The sequence below is a fragment of the Rhinolophus ferrumequinum genome, chromosome 15 (genome assembly GCF_004115265.2).
Source record: "Rhinolophus ferrumequinum isolate MPI-CBG mRhiFer1 chromosome 15, mRhiFer1_v1.p, whole genome shotgun sequence".
NCBI lineage: Eukaryota > Metazoa > Chordata > Mammalia > Chiroptera > Rhinolophidae > Rhinolophus > Rhinolophus ferrumequinum.
The window spans coordinates 46,070,646-46,092,299 of NC_046298.1; the positions used below are offsets into that span (position 1 = coordinate 46,070,646).

Here is a 21,654-nt window from a genome sequence, read left to right on the forward strand (position 1 = left end):
ACAAAGTCAGAAATGAAAAAGGGGAAGTGATCACGGACACCACAGAAATACAAAGGATCATCCAAGAATACTATGAAGGACTATATGCCACCAAATTCAATAACCTAGAAGAAATGGACAAGTTCTTAGAAACATATAGCCTTCCAAGGCGGAACCATGAAGAACTGGAAAATCTAAACAGACCGATCACCAGTAACGAAATTGAATCAGTCATCCAAAACCTTCCCAAAAGCAAAAGTCCGGGACCAGATGGCTTCACTAGTGAATTCTACCAAATCTTCAAAGAGGATCTAATACCAATCCTGCTCAAACTCTTCCAAAAAATTAAAGAAGAGACAGTACTCCCTAACTCATTTTTATGAGACCAACGTTACCCTGATACTAAAACCTGGTAAGGACAACACAAAAAAAGAAAACTACAGACCAATATCTCTGATGAATACAGATGCAAAAGTCCTAAACAAAATTCTAGCAAATCGAATACAACAATGCATTAAAAAGATCATTCATCACGACCAAGTGGGGTTCATCCCCGGGGCACAAGGATGTTTCAACATCTGCAAATCCATCAATGTGATACATCACATACACAAAATAAAGGACAAAAATCATATGATTATATCAATTGATGCAGAAAAAGCATTTGACGAGATACAACATCCATTTCTGATTAAAACATTTAATAAAATAGGTATAGAAGGAAAATACCTTAACATAATAAAGGCCATATATGACAAGTCCTCAGCTAATCTCATAATTAATGGTGAAAACCTGAAGCCCTTTGCTCTATGTTCAGGAACACAACAGAGCTGTCCCCTATCACCTCTGCTTTTCAACATAGTGTTGGAAGTCCTTGCCAGAGCAATCAGGCAAGAGAAAGAAATAAAAGGCATCCAAATTGGGATTGAAGAAGTTAAATTATCACTCTTTGCAGATGACGTGATGCTATATATAGAAAACCCTAAAGACTCCACCAAAAAGCTATTAGAAACAATCAACAAATACAGTAAAGTTGCTGGCTACAAAATCAATGTACAAAAGTCCATTGCATTCCTATATACTAACAATGAAATCTCAGAAAAAGAAATAAAAAAACAATTCCCTTTGCAACTGCAGCAAAAAGAATAAAATACCTAGGAATAAACTTAACCAAGGATGTGAAAACTATAAGACATTTTTGAAAGAAATTGAAGAAGACACAAAGAAATGGAAAGACATTCCGTACTCATGGATTGGAAGAATCAACATAGTTAAAATGGCCATATTACCCAAAGCAACATACAGATTTAATGCAATCCCCATCAAAATCCCAATGGCATTTTTTAAAGAAATAGAACAAAAAATCATCAGATTTGTTTGGAACCACAAAAGACCCTGAATAGCCAAAGCAATCTTAAGAAAAAAGAACAATACTGGAGGTATCACACTCCCTCACTTTAGCTTGTACTACAGGGCAACAATAATCAAAACAGCATGGTATTGGCAGAAAAACAGACACATAGACCAATGGAATAGACTTGAGAACCCAGAAATAAAACCACATAAATATGGACAGATAATTTTTGACAAAGAAGCTAAAAACATAAAATGGAGGAAAGACAGCCTCTTCAATAAATGGTGCTGGGAGAATTGGATAGCCACGTGCAAAAGAATGAAACTGGCCTGCTATCTACCACCATGTACCAAAATTAATTCAAAATGGATCAAAGACTTAAGCATAAGACCTGACACAATAAACTGCATAGAAGAAAACATAGGTACTAAACTTATGGACCTTGGGTTCAAAGAGCATTTTATGAATTTGACTCCAAAGGCAATGGAAGTAAAATCTAAAATAAAAGAATGGGACTATGTGAAACTTAAAAGCTTCTGCACAGCAAAAGAAACCATCGACAAATTAAAGAGGCAACCAACTGAATGGGAGAAGATTTTTGCAAACAGTGCTTCCAATAGGGGCTAATATCCAAAATATACAAGGAACTCATGAAACTCAACAACAAAAACACAAACAACCCAATTGAAAAATGGGCAGAGGACCTGAAGAGATATTTCTCCAAAGAGGACATACAAATGGCAAATAGACATATGAAAAAATGCTCAACATCATTAATCATCAGAGAAATGCAAATAAAAACCACAATGAGATATCACCTCACCCCAGTAAGAATGGCTATCATCAACAAGACAAATAGTAACAAGTGTTGGAGAGGCTGTGGAGAAAAAGGAACCCTCATACACTGTTGGTGGGAATGCAGACTGGTGCATCCTGATCGATGTTGGATCAGGACATCCCAATGGTACAACCACTATTAATGGTTCATTTGTTCAACCATTAAAATCCTACGTGATCTGAGTTCAGACCGGAGTAATCCAGGTCGGTTTCTATCTGTTCTAGGCCTCTCCCAGTACGAAAGGACAAGAGAAGCAAGGCCCACTTCACTAAAGCGCCTTCAAGCTAATAGATGATTTAATCTTAATCTAGTAACCACAAATAACCCTGCCCAAGAAACAGGGCCCGTTAGAGTGGCAGAGCCCGGTAATTGCATAAAACTTAAACCTTTATAGCCAGAGGTTCAACTCCTCTCTCTAACAACATGTTTATAATTAACCTCCTACTGCTAATCGTCCCCATCCTCCTAGCCGTGGCATTCCTCACCCTTATTGAACGAAAAGTATTAGGCTATATCCAATTCCGCAAAGGACCAAACGTTGTAGGCCCCTACGGACTCCTCCAACCAATCGCTGACGCCGTCAAACTGTTCACCAAGGACCCCCTACGTCCCCTAACATCGTCAGTCTCCATATTTATTATCGCACCAGTCCTAGCCCTCACTCTAGCCCTAACAATATGAACCCCCCTCCCCATACCACACCCACTAATCAACCTCAACTTAGGCGTCCTATTTATACTAGCCATATCAAGCCTAGCCGTCTACTCTATCCTATGATCTGGCTGAGCCTCAAACTCCAAATACGCCCTAATCGGAGCCCTACGAGCAGTAGCACAAACCATCTCCTACGAGGTTACCCTTGCAATTATCCTACTATCCGTACTACTACTAAGAGGATCCTTCTCACTATCAACCCTAATTACCACAGAAGAACACGCATGATTAATTTTCCCAGTATGGAGTTTCCTCAAAAAATTACGACTAGAATTACCATACGACTCAGCAATCCCTCTCCTGGGTATCTACCCAAAAAATCTGAAAACATTTATCCATAAAGACACGTGTGCTCCAATGTTCACTGCAGCTTTGTTTACGGTGGCCAAGACATGGAAACAACCAAAATGTCCTTCGATAGATGAATGGATAAAGAAGTTGTGGTATATATACAGAATGGAATACTATTTGGCAATAAGAAAAGATGATATAGGAACATTTGTGACAACATGGATGGATCTTGAGAGCATAATGCTAAGCGAAATAAGTCAGACAGAAAAAGCAGAGAACCATATGATTTCACTGATATGTGGTATATGAACCAAAAACAACAAAAGAACAAGACAAATGAGAAACAAAAACTCATAGACACAGGCAATAGTTTAGTGGTTACCAGAGGGTAAGGGGGTGGGGGGTGGGAGATGAGGGTAAGGGGGATCAAATATATGGTGATGGAAGGAGAACTGACTCTGGGTGGTGAACACACAATGGGATTTATAGATGATGTAATACAGAATTGTACACCTGAAATCTATGTAATTTTAGTGACAATTGTCACCCCAATAAATTTAAAAAAAATGTATTTACTGCCCACAGGCTGGAATCTGTGTTAGCTGTTTGCATGTTGCATATTTTCTCACTGGCACTTGCAATATAGGAGTTCACCTTATGAAATAAATATTTGGAGGGAGGCCAAGCTACTTGAAACATTCATAAATAAATGTTGTGCATTTGCACTGTGCTAGCTGCTAGCGATTCAAAAGTGAACAAAGCAGATTTGACACAGACTTCAGAGTGAACCAGGACATTCTGTGGAGCCTCAGTTTTCTTATCTATATAATGGGGCAGGACACCATTGCCCTGAGGAGCCCTTGGGGCTGTTGTGAGGAAGGGGAGGGGCTTTGGGGACCTGGGCCGCCCCACTTCTGCCAGGAATAACTTCTCTCCAACATTTACCAACCCTAGCCGCAGCTCCCCTTGCAATTTCAGGACTAGGCAGGCAGCGCCAGGTCTCCTGGCCCGTACTCAGACAGGTCCTTCCAACTGGCAAGCCCTTCCCTCTTCCCCACAGCCCGATTCTCTCTCCTCGGTGTTATACCTCGCCGATATCTCCTTCCAGCCTGTCACTATTAACTGCGCCTAAAGGGTCTTTTATCGCAATGTTTTCAATTTTGGTGTTGTCACATCCATCAAGATTTCTGGCAAGAAGGCTGAGTTTTCTAAATTAACTTTTACTCATCATTTTTATAATAATGTTATTCTTCCTTCACATTTTTCTACAAAAGATGACCATCAGAAAATAAGACATTTCCTAGCTTGAAATATTTTTACACATATTTGGTATGAAAAATATATTTATAGTTTACATTGTGTAAACTATATGTTTATAGTTTATATTATATAAATATATAAAATATACATATAATTAATATATAAAATTATACATATAATATTAACTATATATAATTAATATATAGTTCCAATAATACATTATATTTATGTATCAATGTTATAAATATAATGCATGGTAATATATTAGAAATACATAACATGTACTTTATATTATATGTAACATATGTATTTATAGTTTACACTGTGTGATCATCTCTCAAGTCAAGAACTAGAACCGGGAGGCTCCCCAGGAACCTCAGAATTTCTCTTTGTTTCCCATCCTATCCCAGCCTTTCAGGAGTTACCACCATATCACCATTTGGGGCCATCTTTTTTCGTGCCTTTGCCGCGAAGCATAACTTCTGAGTATTCTGTTTTTAAATAAATTTTATTGGGGAATATTGGGGAACAGTGTGTTTCTCCAGGGCCCATCAGCTCCAAGTCGTTGTCCTTCAGTCTAGTTGTGGAGGGCGCAGCTCAGCTCCAAGTCCAGTGGCTGTTTTCCATTTTAGTTGCAGGGGGCGCAGCCCACCATCCCATGGAGGGGAATTGAACTGGCAACCTTGTTGAGAGCTCGCGCTCTAACCAACTGAGCCATCCTGCCGCCCCCTGAGTATTATTCTTGACCAAGACAGTTGCTTTAGAACTTTACTTAAATGGAACGATGTAGTAAATGTGTTTTTGTATGACCTTAATAGGACTACACCAGGTTTCCTATCATTAATGTTGGAATAGTATATAATTTTGTCTCCTTTGATTTTTAAATTCTCTATCCTTATAATTTAGATGCATATGTTATAAGGCGCGTATACTTGGAATACTAATCCAAGCTGATTCTCTGTTTTTAACTGAAGCATTTATCCATTATACTCAATGTGAGTATCCCATGTTATATTTTATTTTCTATATGTGCCACCAATTCCACATTACTTTGTCTCTCCATTCTTGTCTTCTTTTGATTTACTAAGTTTTTCACAGTATACTTTTAACCACTACTAGTTCGTAAGTTATACACTCTGATTCTATTCTTGAGTGAGTACCACAAAAATTACTCCGTGCATAATTAACTTGCCTAAGTCTTTAGTAAATTAAAACCTCTCTCTCCTCCTAGGCAATATGTAGATATTAGAAAATGTAAAATACATATATCCTCCCCCCAACCTTGGACTTAGCTGTTATTATTGTCAGGAATTTTAAAACTATCTTTTATGTTTATTCTATAGGCAATGATTGCCTCCATTTATTTTTTCCAAAAGATCTGTATTGCTGCCTCAATTTTGAATTATCTCTACTGAGTATAGATTATAAAGTGATATTTAAAGATAGGGTTTGCTTTCTTCGTCTTTGCATGGTTGCTACTGATAATTCAATTAAACTGCTCTTTTTTTCTTTTTCTTATTCTTTTTTTTTTTGTGAAGGCAGTTTTTTTCTACAGTTGCTGTTCAGATTTTCTCCTTGTCTTTGGTTTTCTTTGACTCACCCCTGCCCTGATACAAACTCCATATGGGGGTGATCTCCTATGAAACTTCCCACCTGGGGCAGGGGTCTTGACTTTCATTTCCAGACCACACAAAGCCATAGAACCAAAGCTCACATGATCAATAAGGTAAATGCCATTGGGAATTTTGGTATGTTGGCTTCGCTATTCTGCCTAATTCTCTGGATTCAGGATTTCCCCCAAATTCTGGTCTAATATGTTCCCATTTAATTTTATTTTCTGGTATTTTATACTTTTAAAATGAAGAATTTTATTTCTTCTCTTTATTTTTGTTTCCCAAAGAATTTTGTTATTGTCAGCACAAGTCTTGATCAGAATGATCTAACCTGTCATTACCAACACAAGAGTCACAACTCAACTTCCTGTCACACTAAAGGGGGTTTGGGTAGTGGATGTGGGGAATTGGTGTTCTCCTACTTCCACACTGTGATTGTCCCCTTCTGTCCTAAGGCCCACTTTCTAAAGTTTAGGAAATAACTTATCCAGATTTGGGTGCTTGTTTTGTGTCACTGAGACACTCACCTAGGCCCATACTATATGTGGCCACGACATTTCCCCCACTGGAGCCAACGTTGTGGCTGAACCAGCCCTTGTGGTTCTTAGTATAAGACACACTTCAGCAACAACCATCAGAGAACTTTGAAAAAACAGGTTTATTGCAGTAGTCCTCCTGGACCTGTGATTTCGTTTTCCATGTTTTTGGTCAGCCATGGTCAACCACAGCCCCAAAATATTAAATGCAAAATTGCAGAAATAAACAATTCATACGTTTTAGGTGTCATGACATTCTGAGTAGCGTGATGAATCTCGTGCTGTTCTGGTCCGTCCTGCCTGGGCTGTGAACCGTCCCTCTGTGTCTCCTTGTCATATATGCTTCCAGCCCATTAGTCACATTGACTATCAGATCGACTGCCACAGTATCGCAGTGCTTATGTTCAAGTAAGCCTTACAGGAACCTAATGTTAAGCCATAATGCCTGCACCATTCACCTCACTGCATCTCCTCAGGTAGGCACGTGTCGTCTCACATCATCACAAGAAGAAGGATACGGACAGTACAATAAGATATTTTGAGAGAGAGACACCGTGTTCACATACTCTTTATCGCAGTATTTTGTTATAATTGTTCTCTTTTATTATTAGTTATTGGTGTTTATCTCTTACTGTGCCTAATTCATAAATTATCATAGGTATGTATGTATAGGAAAAGTCATAATACATATAAGGTCGGTACCATCCATGGTTTCAAGCAGCCACCGGAGGTCCCACGGATAAGTGGGGATGTCTGCACTCACAAGTCCTGGAGGACACACAGCACGCCCGAGGACCACTCAGCAAGGGCACAGGGAGTGAGAGAGAGCGAAAGAGAGAGAGAGAACCGGGGGTTCTGCCTTTACTGGGATGGAGGGTGGGGTGCCTTGGGTTTCATGGGCTCTCTACTGGCAAATTTAAAATATAAGAGTGGGAATTAAAGTTTGGGAAGGGAAAAGTGGGGTCACTCAAGAGGTCGGTTATCTAGGTCACCCAGGGCTTTCTAAAAGGTAGACGTCATGGGTCGGGTAGACGGGCTCTTCAGCTGGTTGTGTAGCTGACAAGATGTTTATTGCAGATGGATGCTCTAGAAATAGATGGATGCCTTGGCAATCAATAGCTTAGTATCAGGCACTTGCAATGAAAAAAGTTAGACACTTACGCTGTAGTACTGCTGGTAAATTTTTGGCTGTTTTGGTTTTAGTGCTCTCTTTTAAAAAATTAAATTAGTTTAACTCTAGGAGATGGAGAGTATGAGCTCTTTTTTCAGTCCACTGAGTCCACAGTTCTCATCCCAAATCTGTCCCTGAACTCAGGTTTGAAGGATAGGATGGTGTAAGCCAGAAGAAAATAAGGTGGTGTGACCTCTAGTAGATGGAATCTCGAATTGCAAAAACTTCAGTATGAAACAGCATGGAAGGCTGAAGGAACAAAGGCCAAGAGGAGAGGGTGGGTGAGTAGATAAATGCCAGGGGAAAATGCTTATTATGTATTGTCGAAGGCCAGAGAATTGTGAATGGATTTGTGCGGGAGACAGTCAGGGTCAGCTCTCTGGCTTGTCCAAATTTGCCACAGAGACCTTAACCCAGACAGGAATCAGAAGGGCCTATGAGTGAGCTCTCACAGCCCACGTGGTCCCAAGAGCTACAGGAAAACTTCTATAGTTACAACAGAGCTCTGTGGTCGTAACAGCACCCCCTTCCTCTTCCACTCTAAAGGGCTTCTGCTTCTTGTGCAGTGTGTGCATATGGCCCGCTATGGCTGTACATACACCTTGCAACACTTTCTTTTCCCCTGAATGAATCATCTTTACGAGGTATTTACAAAATACCTCGTTGACATTTGTTTTCGGTCAGCAGACTTGCAAACAACCTTATGCAGCTCGTAAACGAGATAGGGAGGAGATTGGAAGTCAGGCGGAATGTGCTGGAAAATTTGACAGGTAAAAATGTGGTGAGGAGATGACACCAGAGAGACTATAAGATACCATATTATGCAACGCGTGTGAGGCTGAGGGGCTGGTCTTTCCCTGGGGAGGCTTTGAAGAGTTCTGGGAGGGACAGTGACACCACCAAGTTGCCACCCGGCCCTCTGCGCCTGGTCACCCCTGGCCTCAGGAGAACTTACAAGCAGGACTTTTCTGTTCAAAAAAAGAGAGAGACCAGCAAGCCCTGAGCACACGCCATGTGACAGGACTTCTGTTGGTTGATTTCTGTGTTAATTTCTTTAATGCTCACAACCACCCTCGCAGGAGGCTGCGTGATATCTGATGCACAGAACGGGCAACTGAGGAACAGAGGAAAACAGGGAATCGCTGGATAACTAGGCCTTAGGAAGCGCTAAAGCCTGCAGTGGAGCCCAAGTCTTTCTAGGCCTGTCACCTGTCTGTTAATGTTGCCACAGGGGCTCCTCATGCGACCACAATTCGTCCCTGGTTTCTTTCCCTGAGAGGGGCTGTGATCCCTGCGGCCAAGACTGAGCTCTGGGTGGGTCCTCATCTTGTCGTATTGATCTCTGAGTACTCGCCGGTGCTGGCGGCCGCCGGGTCCTGAGGTTCCCGCAACTGTACCCCGTGAAAGCTGAGGTTTGCATAGTAGAGCTCCTCCTGTTGCTCCCCTGAGGAAGGGACACCCCCGGCAGGTAGTGCTTGCTCTGGGGGGCTCTCTGGCTGCGGCTTTTGCTTTGAACCCTGAGTGAAGGGGAGAGAAGAGAGTCAGGGAAGAAGTAAGGCGGGCATGGTCCCAAGGGCAAGTTGGGCTGATGGGACAGTTGTTCATTGATCTTATTCTACACACATTTCTTATGAACTCAACTGTTTCCTCGTTCATTTAAATTTTTGTAACACTGCAATTGATTAAACCATATCGGGGGGCTTACTAATACATTTAGTCATCACAAAACCCCAGTATAAAGGATACTCTTATTATCCCCATTTGCAGACAGGGAAACTGAGGTGGGACAGGTGAAGTAACACGCCCAGAATGGGTAGAAAGTAATAGTTTGGAGGAAATGGTCTGGCAGCCTGTATCTGGCAAAGAGGTGAGGTGGGCTCAGTGGTCGGCAGGCGTAGGGCAGGGGGCTGACCATTGGCTCCGAGCGAGGAAGGGGAAGGACCCGAAGAAAGTCAACTCCCGGCTGCCTGCCCAGCTGACCACAGAGCAGGGGGTTTGGGGGAAATGCTAAGGAGCTGTCTGGACTCGTTGAATGGACGTTCACACGGCGTGAAGAGACCCACGTCACTCACCAAGGCCATGGTACCCATGACAGCGTCTTCATCATCCATGCCCTTTAGTCTCCTGGACGCTTGTTTCCTGCGGGCTTTCACTCTAAGGGGAGAAATGAAAACACTGCAGCCAGAATGGCCCCGGCGCAGGTGGACACGCTGCCCTCACTCCCTGGTAACAACTGAGGCATCCAGGCCCTGAAACCAGACTCACAACCCTCCTGACATGCAAGTGAGTACTCTGTCCCCCTGGATGACCAGGCATTTGGCCAAGATTGAATTTCTATCACTGAAGACCCCGCTTACACACAAAAACTCGTACACGAGTGATCATAGCAGTGTTATTCGTGATAGTCAAAATGTAGAAACAACCCAAATGTCCGTCAACACATGAATGGACAAATACAATGTGCCCCATCCTTTAAATGGAATATTATTTAGAAATAAAAATGAATAAAGTACTGACACATGCATGAACCTTGAAAATATGCTACATGAAAGAAGTCAGTCATGAAGGATCACATATTATATAATTCCATTTGTATGAGATGTCTAGAATGGGAAAATCTAGAGAAACAGACAATAGACTAGTGGTTGCCTAGGGCTGGGGGAAGATGGGGACAGGATCACAATTAAGGGGCGTGGGACTTCTCTTTGCTTCTTTTTCATTTTGGCCTAATGAAAAAGTTCTAAAATTGGTTGTAGTAATGGGTACACAACCTGTGTGAATGAACTAAAAGCGGTTGAATTGTACACTTTAACCATATGGGGATTGTATCTCAATAAAGCTGTTACCCCCACCCACCTCCCAAAGTCGGCCCCTCTGGACGCACTCAGCTCTGCTTTCCTGGGATTCAGTGACACCTGTCATCGCCGCCTACCACACACCTCCCTGTTCCTCCCCAGGACAAAGGCTTACATGCAAAAGAAGATGAGACACGAGCATAGGGACAGCAGGGCCATGACACCAGCGCCTCCAAGAGCCCCAGGAACCACTCCCGCCAGGGACACTGACTTCCCTACAGAGAAAAGGGCATGAGGTGACCAAGTCCCCTGTTTTCCCACCTCCTTACAGAACTGGCTGTTCAGACACGAGCTGGAGGGCCCTGTCCTAGCAATCACCTCCCGTCCAGGCCCCAGCCCCTCACCCCCGGCTTCATCTCCAATCCACTCCTTTCTCCCTCAGCCTCAGTCCCCAGCAGACCCCCTGACCTGGCAGCAGCAGGACAGTGACACTCTGGGCCCCGTGGACATTCCCAGCCTCGCAGCTGAGGATGGAGCTGAGCCCCTCGCTGAGGCTTAGGGAGCTGTTGGTCCAGGGACCCCCTGAGCTGAAGGTGACCTTGAAGGAGGTGTTGCTGAAGTTCCCCTCCAGCAGCCTCTCTCCCAGCTGCCAGCGCACGGAGGGGGCCGGCTGGGCTCGGGAGGAGCAGGTGCAGTGCAGACCCTCCTCCTCCCAGGAGCAGGAGGGTCCCAGCAGCTGTGGGGGGTCTGTGGGGAGGGAGGAAAACGGTCAGCGGTGCCTCTCCCCTCCCCAGCACCCAGGTGTCCTGCCCCCAGGGGTCCCCCACCCCCTCACTCACAGTGCACAGAGAGGCTCAGAGAGACATACTGGGAGCCCAGCAGGTTCCGAGCATGGCAAGTGAACTCTCCCTCTTCACTCCCCACTTGAAGCAGCTCCAGGATCCCGGTGCTGGAGATGGGGGTGATGTTCAGGGCTGGGGACCCCCGGAACCAGCTCAGTTCTGCAGGGGGGTTGCTGTCAGCAGCACAGAGCAGCCGCAGAGCCTGGCCCTCCAGTATGGGAAGGGGCGAAGTGGTTTGCAGAATCTCGAAGGCTTTGGGGAGAGAAGTGCAAAGAGAGGGTGACAGAGAGAGAGAGACAGAGAGAGAGAGAGAGACAGGTAGAATGAGCAGGTGCAGGGATGTAAGGCAGGGAGGGTGGTGACTTTTATCCTTGCCCTTCCCATATCTGATCCCATTCAAGCTCTGATTGCCCCTCTGGTCCATGATGGCCCCAGGGACACGTCCTACCTCCAGAGAGACGAGGCTTTTTCCTACCTGTGACATTTCTGAAGATGCGTATGGTGAGGTTCCATGGGGCATCTGGGATAGAAACATAAGTCCCACTCAGAGGCGAGGAGCAGGATGGAAGCTCACCCCACACCCAAAGGGTGGTGGGACCCCGGAAGCTGGAATTCCTGTCCTGGCCGACTCCTCACCTAGACTCAGATGCATGAGAGTCTTTTCAGGTCAGCCTATCCTCTCCCTCTCCCACCCCTACACACACACACACACACACACACACACACACACACACACACACACAGAACTGCTACTACCCACAGGGACCCAGCCACCCCTCCAAACTCACAGGACACATTGAGCAGGATGGTTCTCTCCGTAATCACTGTATATCCTTCCTGTTTCACCTGACAGGTGAGGTTGGTGCCGTGGTCCTGGGGCCTCAGGGTGAGGTTTAGCACTGAGGAGCGAAGGGCCTGGGGGCTCAGCGAGTCAAGAGCGGCCCCCACCCAGGAGAAGGTCAGAGGTCTTCCCCCTTCGCAGGACCCTGGCAGGTTGCAGGTCACGCGTGTGGGGCGGCCAGACTCCAGAGGCTCCGGAATGTGGATGTCGGGTTCCTCTGTGAGGGCTGAGGAGAGAGGTGGTGCCTGGGCCCCAGGGTGTGGGGACCCAGAGTGTGACCCTGAGAGGGACCCATGCCTCGGGGCCTGAGCTCACCCCAGGTCCTGTGTCTCTTCCCACAACAACAGCCCCTAGGCCCTGAGAGGGAGCATTCCAGTGTCCTGTTCCTGTCCTAAGACAGGGGTCCCATGTCCCAGGTCCTCTTCTGGGCCCCTGTCATACCTGTCACCTGCAAATGCAACTTTTTATCTGTGTAACTATATTTCACATCATATCCTCTCTCCACTCGGAAGAAGTAGCTTCCTGTGTCGCTCCTCCTGGCATTGCTGATGTTCAGGGAACAGCTGTTGGTCCTGGGGTCCTCAAGGAGGCGGAATCGGTTGGCAGTCTCAGTCCTCGCTGGTTTATATGGGTTGTTTGAGGCCACAGGATAATCGTATGTTATGCTGTCCCCACTCCGGTACCAGTAGATGTGGAGTACACCAGAGGAATACTGCGGATTCCAGGGGTAGGAGAAGGAGCAGGGCACGTGGACACACAGACCCTCCTGTACTGTCACCGATTCCTTCAGTCTGAGCTCGTACCCTGGCTTCTCCTGCAGGGACCCTGAGGGGACACAGAGCCTCAGCTGCAGCTGCAGCCCCTCCCCAACCTGTGCTGGCTTCCAGGACCCTCGGCCACTCACCTCCCCACAGCAGGGGCAGCAGCAGCAGAGGCACCATGTCTGCATCTGACAGGGCAGAGCCGGGGTCCAGGTCCTCTGTAGGGAAGGAAATGCCCATAGTGTGGGGTGTGGCCTAGGACGCCCCAGCAGGAAGCCGAGGCTCAGAGAGCTGTGGCCACGCCTGGAAGGGGAACTGGGCTCCACAGGCCTGTGGGGTGAGCGGGGGCTGAGAAATCACCCTGTCCTACCCTCTGCCCCCACCCGACCCTGCAGGAGGATATGCCGAGGTCCCCAGAGGTTGAGAAACTTGTCCAGATGTGAATCTGGCAGTGATCACCTTGCACATCATGTTTAAGTCACGAGGGGCGTCACTGAAGGGGGCCGACATGGTTGGAAGAAACAGGGCTGGTCCTGGGGACTCAGGAGGAGCCACCTCCAGCGGAAACCACTGCATGCTCTGGAAAAAAATAATTTTAAAATTTCTGAAGATCGTTCAAGTGCTGGCAAGAAAGAAGGGAATTTAGACACAAATCCAGTGGCCGGTGGAATCCAGGGGAAAGCTGAGCAGCAAAGCCCCTTTGCACTGGGGCTTTGGGGACGTGGGATGCCGAGTGTTGGTCTCCATGAGTTTAAGGTCAGTGGCACAGATGGAGCAAGGCCTGCTCCAAACGGGACGTGGAAAGGGAGACACTCGCCCCGTTCAGCGGGGACTCGGAAGGCTAGACCTCAGCACAGAAGCAAATTTGCTGCCTGAAAGCTCAGGAAGCTCCATCTTCAGGGTCCTTCACATGCTTGGTCCCTTTTTCAAAGCCTGACAAGGGCTCAAGTGATAGGAGGAAGTGACCTGTAATCCTACTGCTCTTTTATGAAGGAAACTTGATACACGTTTTCCCAAATGTGACAATGATCTTAAACCTTTTAGACATTCCCAGTAACAAGTTTTGGGATTGAAAGAAAGTTTCTTAAAGCATACAAGAGTAAAAGAAATGTCAATCAATCGTGCTGGAGAAATTATTGAATTCTCTTTCTATTCTCTGTATTATATAAACATACTACTTATAACAATAAATAATATTTACTAATATATTAATATTTATTACTATCTGGCAATTATTCTCATAAAAAGAGGCAACCAAAGAGCATCAGCCATAAATGTGGGGAACATGTGTTAGGCAGGAGTGCCAGACAGGTATGCTGTACCACTACTAAAGATAATCTGTAATTTTCTTGGATTGTCTTATATTTTGGTTTTGAGCATTTTAGTTTTCATGACTTGATGCAATGTGTTTTACCATTTCAGAAAAATTCACATGTGTGCCACATTTTGTATTTTCTTTCTGAAGGAGTGAGCTCCACATGCGAATAAATGTCAGGCTCCACAAAACCTGGGTCTGCCCCTGCCCACGGGGTCCACGTGAACAAGAGGTAACCAGCCCTATTCCGCACCCACCCCTGACTCTGCATGTATTGCAGAGAAGATTGTCATGTGCAAGCAAAGGACTAAAGAAAGCAGGACCCCCATGCTTGTGTCCCCACAATGCACATCACTGAGTGGCCTAGCAAATGTCTAGCTGAGATTATCAAAAAGAGAAGAAACCACAAGTGTCGGCAAGGATGTGGCGAAAGGGCCGCCCTCTTGCACTGTTGGTGGGAATGTAAACTGGTGCAGCCACTACGCTCCCATATGATCCAGCAATTCCACTTCTGGGTATTTATTTCTGGGTATTTATTCAGAAGAAATTAAGACATGTAACTTGAAAAGATACATGCACCCCTCTGTTCATTGCAGTAGTATTTACAATAGCCAAAATATAGAGGCAACCGAGAGTCCATTGACAAATGAATGGATGAAGAACATGTGGTACACATACAATAGCATATTTTTTATTGTTCAGTCATAAAAAAGGAGGAAATCCACTTGCAACAACATGGATGGACCGTGAGCTCATTATGCTGAGTGAAATAAGTCAGACAGAGAAAGACACATACTGTATGATCTCACTTATATGTGGGAACTTTAAAAAAAAATAGAACTCATACGTATGGAGAACAGATTGGTGGTTGCCAGAGACAGAGGGTAGGCGGTGGGCAAAAAGCACAATCATACAGTTATAAAATAATTATATCATGGGGATATAATGTATAGCTTGATGACTATAATTAATGATATTAGACAATGATAATATTAACTATAATAATGTAGTTAACACTGTTGTATATTTGAAAATTGATAAGAGAGTAAATTGCTAAGAGAGAAAACTGTTAAAAGTTTTGATCACAAGAAAAAAATGTGTAACTATATGCGGTGATGGAGGTTAACTTGACATATTGTGGCGAGCAGTTCACAATATATACATATGTCAAATCATGATGTTGGACACCTGAAACTAACATAATGTTATCTGTCAACTGTATCTCAACAAAATATATACATAAGAAAACTAGTTTAAAACAAAAACAAAGAAAACCTCCATCTGAGCACAGAGACTAGAGTGGTGCAAGACTTCCAGGCTGTTCTTCCTTTGTGCTGCATTAGTGTTCAACATCTGCATAACAAATCCCTTTTATTAAATTACCACTGCTGAAATACATGGTGTGTCTTATATTTTCATGATCGGCCCTTGACTGATTCAGTTTCAAGAGATAAAAAAAGTGAGCATTGGGTGATTTCAAATGCCTTCCTGATAAAACTCACCAAGTAGGAATAAAAGAGAATTTCCCTAACAAGATCAAGTGTGTCTTCAGCAAACATCATACCTAATGCAGTAGCATCAGGTACTAGTCTAGAAAGGTAATAACACCAAGTAAAAGGTATGAAAATTGAAAAGAAAACAAAAAGGTCTTTCTTCATAAATGAGTATATATATATAAAAAATGCAAAAGTATATACAGATACATTTGGGGGTTTAATAAGAGAGCAAGATTCCTAGAGACAAAATCGAATTACAAAATCAAACGCGTTTCTGTACCACAGTAATAAACAAAAATGGGATGTGATAAACGGTGCCATTGACAACAGCATCAAACATTTTATTATAAATGTAATATAAAAAGAAATATAAATTGATAGTTAATACAGTATGGGGAATATAATCAACAATGTTGTAAAGATCATGTAAGGTGCCAGATGGGCACTGGACTTATCAGGGGGATCACGTCATAGACTGTGTAGATGCCTGACCAATGTGCTGTACACCTGAAGCTGAAGTAGAATAATACTGACTGTCAACTATAACTAAATATGTAGGTATATATAGTCATGGGATGTGGAGTACAACATAGGGAAGGTAGTCGATGGTATTGTAACAGCTATAAAGTTGTCAGAGGAGTAGTAGCTTGGGGGGAGGGTTATCACTTTATACGGGGTTTAAACATCTAACTATTACGTTACTTTGTACACCTGAAACTTAAAAAAAATTCATTAAAAAAAAGTTGACTTTAAATTTGAAACATACATTTTTAACTAATCTAAGTCCACCTTCAAATAACATTATGCTGCTTCATGTTTGGTGCTGGAACCTATAAGAAAGTCTTCCCGGTTCCTGCCTCCCCTCTCTTATAACATTGCTGTTATTCATTTCATGTGCCTATATACTAGAATTACCTAATACAATTTTATTATTAAACAGTTATATTTTAGATTAAGAAAAGTAAAAGTCGTTATTTTACCTTCAAAAAAAGAGAAATTTTGTTATACTTGGAACATGTCTCATTCTTTAAAGATGTACATAACAAAAGTATAATCTGCACTTCCTCGATAGAGGAAATTACAAATCTGTACTGAAGGACAGCAAAGATGTAAATAAATGGAAAAAATATGCATGTTAATGGATTTGAAACCCGTATTCTATAAATGTCAATTCTATCCTAATTGATCTGCAGAATAAAGCAATATGTCTGTCACCCAATCTCCCAATTGACTTTTCTGGAACTTGATACGCTGTTGTAAAATTTACATTGAAGTAGAAATTTCCAAGGAAAGCCACTACAATCATGAAGAAGAACATTGTGTGAGGACTGGCTCTGTAAGATATCAAGATGGATTACAACGTTACAGAGAATAAGACAGTGTTGTACTGACACAGGGATAGACCACAGGAACAGAGTAGGGGCACCCAAAAATACGGTAGACCTCAACCACAGGAAACATCATGCACGATAGAGGAGGTGATACAAAGAAGTGACAAAAAGATAGACAATTCAATAATATGTGGGCTACTAGGGACCCGAATGCAGTCGAATGAAATTCCACCCCTAGCTCATAAGATGTACTAAACTCAAGGGCGGATGGACTGAAGACCTATTGCTTTCTGTGAGACAAAACAATAGAGCTATTAGAAGACAATATGACAGGATAGCTCCATGAACTTAAGGTAGGGAAGGTTTCCTGAACAAGACATAAATAGCACTCTTTATAAAGAGAAACATTGAAAATACAGACTGTGTTAAAATTAAGGACTCTTCATAAAACACACCATGGAGAGTGCTCAGTCATCTGTATTCTGGTATGAGAAGATGTTTACAACACGATAAGTATCAAAGTATCAGCCTCCAGAACTGAAGAAGAATTTCTATAAATACATAAGAAAAAGAACATACAGAAAATGGGCTCACTTGAGCAGGCGCCGGCCTCGTAAAGGACAGCATACGACAACCAGTAAACAAGTACAAAGCTGCTCCACACCATCACAACCAGGAAAGTGCACGTGAAAACCATAGCAAGATACTGTTATACTTGCTCCAAGTTGGCAAATATTAAAATGTCTGAAAACACCCAGTGTTAGTGAAAGTGTGGGACAATGGTTGTTGGAATATAAATGTGTACAAGCATGTCAGAGAAAAATAGTGTCATCTAATAAACTGAGGCTGGGCTTATATCACGACCAGCAAAACTGCTCCCCTAGACTTTTGTTCTAGAGCAGTGCTGTCCGATGTGCTGGCCAGTCGCCACAGGTGGCGGCTAACCCCTGGAAAGGTGACTATAAGGATGTGGGCTGTAAGGAGCCAGGAGACGTGCTCTGAGGGTAACACACGCCGGACTTAGAAATCTTACTACAAGACAATGATTGAACTATTTATTCTGAGGTCAATTTAAATAGGAGTCAGGGGGACGTTTCTCCCACATCCCCAGTAAGCAGCAATGCTTCTCAATTCTGACGCTCTCTGCCTGGAGACAGTGTCAGATTCCAGGGGTTAAGGGTTCAGTTCTTACCCTGCCCCCCAACCCTACATCAGATGTCAGTCACGAGTCCAGGTTGCCTCCTGTGCTTCTGAACAACTGGCTATACATCAGAGGTTCCCAAGACCTCCGCCCTTCGGACTTATTAATTTCTAAGAGCGGCTCACAGAACTCACAGCACGTTTTACTTACCAGGTCACTGGTTTCACTTAAAAGCATGTAATTCGGGAACAGCCAGACAGAAGAGATACACAGGGCCAGGTAGGAAGTAAGGGGCGTGGAGCTTCCGTTGCCTCTGTGAGGTCGCCACTCCCCCAGCAACTGGACGCTCTCTGAACCCTGTCGTTGTGGGTTTTATAGAGGCTTCCGTACACAGTCCGATGATTAACTAACTCATCGGACGCTGGCGATTGATACAACCTCCAGCCCCTCTCTCCACTCCTGCTTCCCCCCCATTGATACTCGTGGCACCTGTGAGGCTGGAGATTCCACGTGTTGTTCCAAGGCACCCTCCTTCCCCCAACGCCATACTCTGTCCTGTCTCTTAGGAGTGAGGAACAGATGCGGCGGGTGAGAGGAAAGGAAGTTGCATCCGGAAGCCATAAGGTATAGACTGAAGGGCAGCAGAGGAAATTGCCCATAACCTGCACCAGGCAGGAGGGGCCCCAAGGGCAGAGAACAGGCCAGGCCCGCCCACCTCCGGAGCGCAGGCCCATCCTAATAAAAAGAAAGTAACCCAGACCAGTGAATTGGGGGAAAGAAGCAACCATTTTCACAGGCAAGAAGGGCTAGAGTTCACCTCATAGTTAGGAGTGTGTGTGTGTGTGTGTGTGTGTGTGTGTGTGTGTGTGTGTTTTCAAAACTAATAGTACAACTTTTGGTTGAGGTGAAAGTCACATGACATAAAATTACTACTAATGATTTTGGATGTACAATCTTTTGGCGCTGTTCATCACTACACTTTCTCCATCATTTTCTTTACACCATGCCTTTACCATACCTGCCTTACCCTTGTAGGAATGTAATTTGGGGGTTCCTAGAGAGATTAATGCACTGATGCACCAAACGAAAACCCCACAGGCCAAGTGTGTCTCTAATTCAGCTTCTCAGCAAAGGTCTGGCTCACCCAAGGCCTGGATGGAAACCCAAGGTCAAGTCCCCCTGCTGGACAAGGTACATCAGCATACACATGGTCCAGAATACTTCTGACAGGAGGCCCTTCCTCTCTGTGGGAAGCAAGTACCTCCTGGTTCCCCTACTCTAACAATCTGAGCGAGTCTAGTCGTCAGGGGGCATTTGGTGGTCCTTAAGGAACTAAAACTGCCTTGGATTGTGTTTTGTGCATTTCTATCTAGAGTCCGTGATAGCCCCTACAGGAGAAGACTGAACTCATTGCTCACACTCATTACAGGTGTGGCCCAGAACCATTAGCTTAATCACAGTCAGTCTCGGAATCCCCGGGGTAGGAGAAGGTATAGAGCTTGAGGCCATGCAGGCCCCCCTGTACCCCTTTCCTGGGGGGCAGAGGCAGCAGGCAACCCCACCTCAGCCCCCGTGTGAACGCCTCACCCTCATCCCTTTGCCCAAGTCCACTCCATAGCAGGAATTTTTGTCAAAAGACAATATGAAAACTTTTAAAGCAGCCAAATATTTTGAATAATACAAATAGTTGCCTTCCATGGAGAGACAATAATAAAAAAGAGACTTCGCACAAGAAACTGTGAACCAGAACATGATGGGGTGATGTCTTTAAAGGGATTTTAAAAACACGTCACCCAGAATTTCACACCCCAGACAAAATACAATCAAAATTTAAATTGAAATAATATTTCACGATAAAATAAGCAAACATCCTTGAAGTCCAATAGATTTTTGTTATACAAATACTAAAGTAACTTCTTCAGGCTAAAGGGAAATGTGGGTTTTTTTTTTGATCTATTTAATAATGGCAACATATATATAACATAAAATTTACCATCTTTCGGTATTTTACCATGTTCTACCATTTAAGTAATTGACGATTGTTAATTACACAGGTCAGTAGGGTTAAGAATACTCACATTGTTGTGTGACAGATCTCCAGGACTTCTCCTTCTTCTGAAACCGAAACTCTTTACCCATTAAACACTGACTCCTCATTTTCCCACCCCCACCCCTGGTACCCACCATTCTGCTTTCTGTTCCTATGAACTTGACTGCTTACCTCATGGAAGTGGAAGCATAGAGCATTTGTAGTTTATGACCAGCTTATTTCGCTGAGCACAACGGTCTCAAGGTTGTAGCATGAAATAGGACCTCTGTTCATTTAAGACTGAATAATATTCCATTGTATGTGCTATAGGTTGAACTTTGGCGGGTCAGGGGTGGAATGCTATAGGCTGAATGTTCATGCCCCCCAAATAAAGACATTGATATCTTACCCCCCTAAGGGGCTAGGATAAGCAGGTGGGGCCTCTGGGAGGCCTGAGATAGCCCCTCCCCTCCAACCATGTGCAAATACAGCAAGAAGGAGGCCATCTGCAACGTGGAAGAGGGGCCTCACCAGAACCCAGCCGTGCTGGCACCCTGATCTTGGACTTCCAGCCTCCAGTCTTGTGAGCGATACATGTCTGCTATTTATAAGCCACCCAGTCTAGGGTATTTTGTTAAAACATCCTGATCAGACTAAGACATATCACATTTTGTTTATCCCTTTATCCATCAATTGACATTGGGGTTGCTTACACCTCTTGACTCTTGGGAATAATGCTGTTGTAAATGTGGGTGTGCAAATACCTCTTTGAGATTCTGTTTTCAATTCTTTTGAATATATACTCAGAGGTGGGACTGTTAGACCTCATTTTGACTTTTTGAGGAACTGCCATATTGTTCTCCATAGCAACTGTACCATTTTGCAACCCCACCAAATGAACACAGAGGTTCCAAATTTTCTGGTGCATCCTCACCAGCACTTGTTATTTTCTGTTTGTTTGTTTGTTTATACTAACCACCCTAGAGAGTGTTAGGTGATACCTCATTATAGTTTTGATTTGCATTTCTCTAAAGATTACTGATATTGAATATCCTTTCATAAATTTGATGGCCATTTGTATATCATCTTGTGAGAAATGTCTACTCAAGTCCTTTGCCCATCTTAAATTGTGTTGTTTGGCATTTTCATGTTGATTTGTGGGTGTTCTTTATGTATTCTGGATATTAACACCTTATTGGTACATTTGGGCTCCCATTCCTTAGGTCGTCTTTGCGATCTGTTGATTTTGTCCTTTTGTGCATAGAAAATTTTGTTTGCTATAGCCCAATTTTTCTATTTTTGTTTTTGTTGTCTGTGCTTTTGGTATAAACATCCAGAAAGTAAGTG

The 21,654-nt window shown here is 43.8% G+C and overlaps 1 protein-coding gene across 2 annotated transcripts; it reads right to left on the reverse strand.

The window, feature by feature from the left end:
• Window positions 1-8,915: 8,915 nt before the first annotated feature.
• On the reverse strand, window positions 8,916-18,857 carry LOC117034442 (sialic acid-binding Ig-like lectin 5). Of its 2 annotated transcripts, XM_033127341.1 has the most exons (11): window positions 18,489-18,857; window positions 13,455-13,574; window positions 13,139-13,213; window positions 12,676-13,059; window positions 12,182-12,460; window positions 11,869-11,913; window positions 11,391-11,645; window positions 11,020-11,298; window positions 10,727-10,826; window positions 9,829-9,910; window positions 8,916-9,273 (listed from the first exon to the last, which is right to left on the reverse strand). In XM_033127341.1, exons 3-11 carry the CDS (start codon window positions 13,173-13,175, stop codon window positions 9,079-9,081), a joined length of 1,656 nt encoding a protein of 551 aa, XP_032983232.1. In that variant the 5' UTR covers window positions 13,176-13,213; window positions 13,455-13,574; window positions 18,489-18,857; the 3' UTR covers window positions 8,916-9,078. The 2 variants fall into 2 exon arrangements, with proteins under 2 accessions (XP_032983232.1, XP_032983231.1); XM_033127340.1 differs by lacking the exons at window positions 13,455-13,574; window positions 18,489-18,857 and having other exon boundaries at window positions 13,139-13,411.
• Between the last annotated feature and the right edge of the window lie 2,797 nt (window positions 18,858-21,654).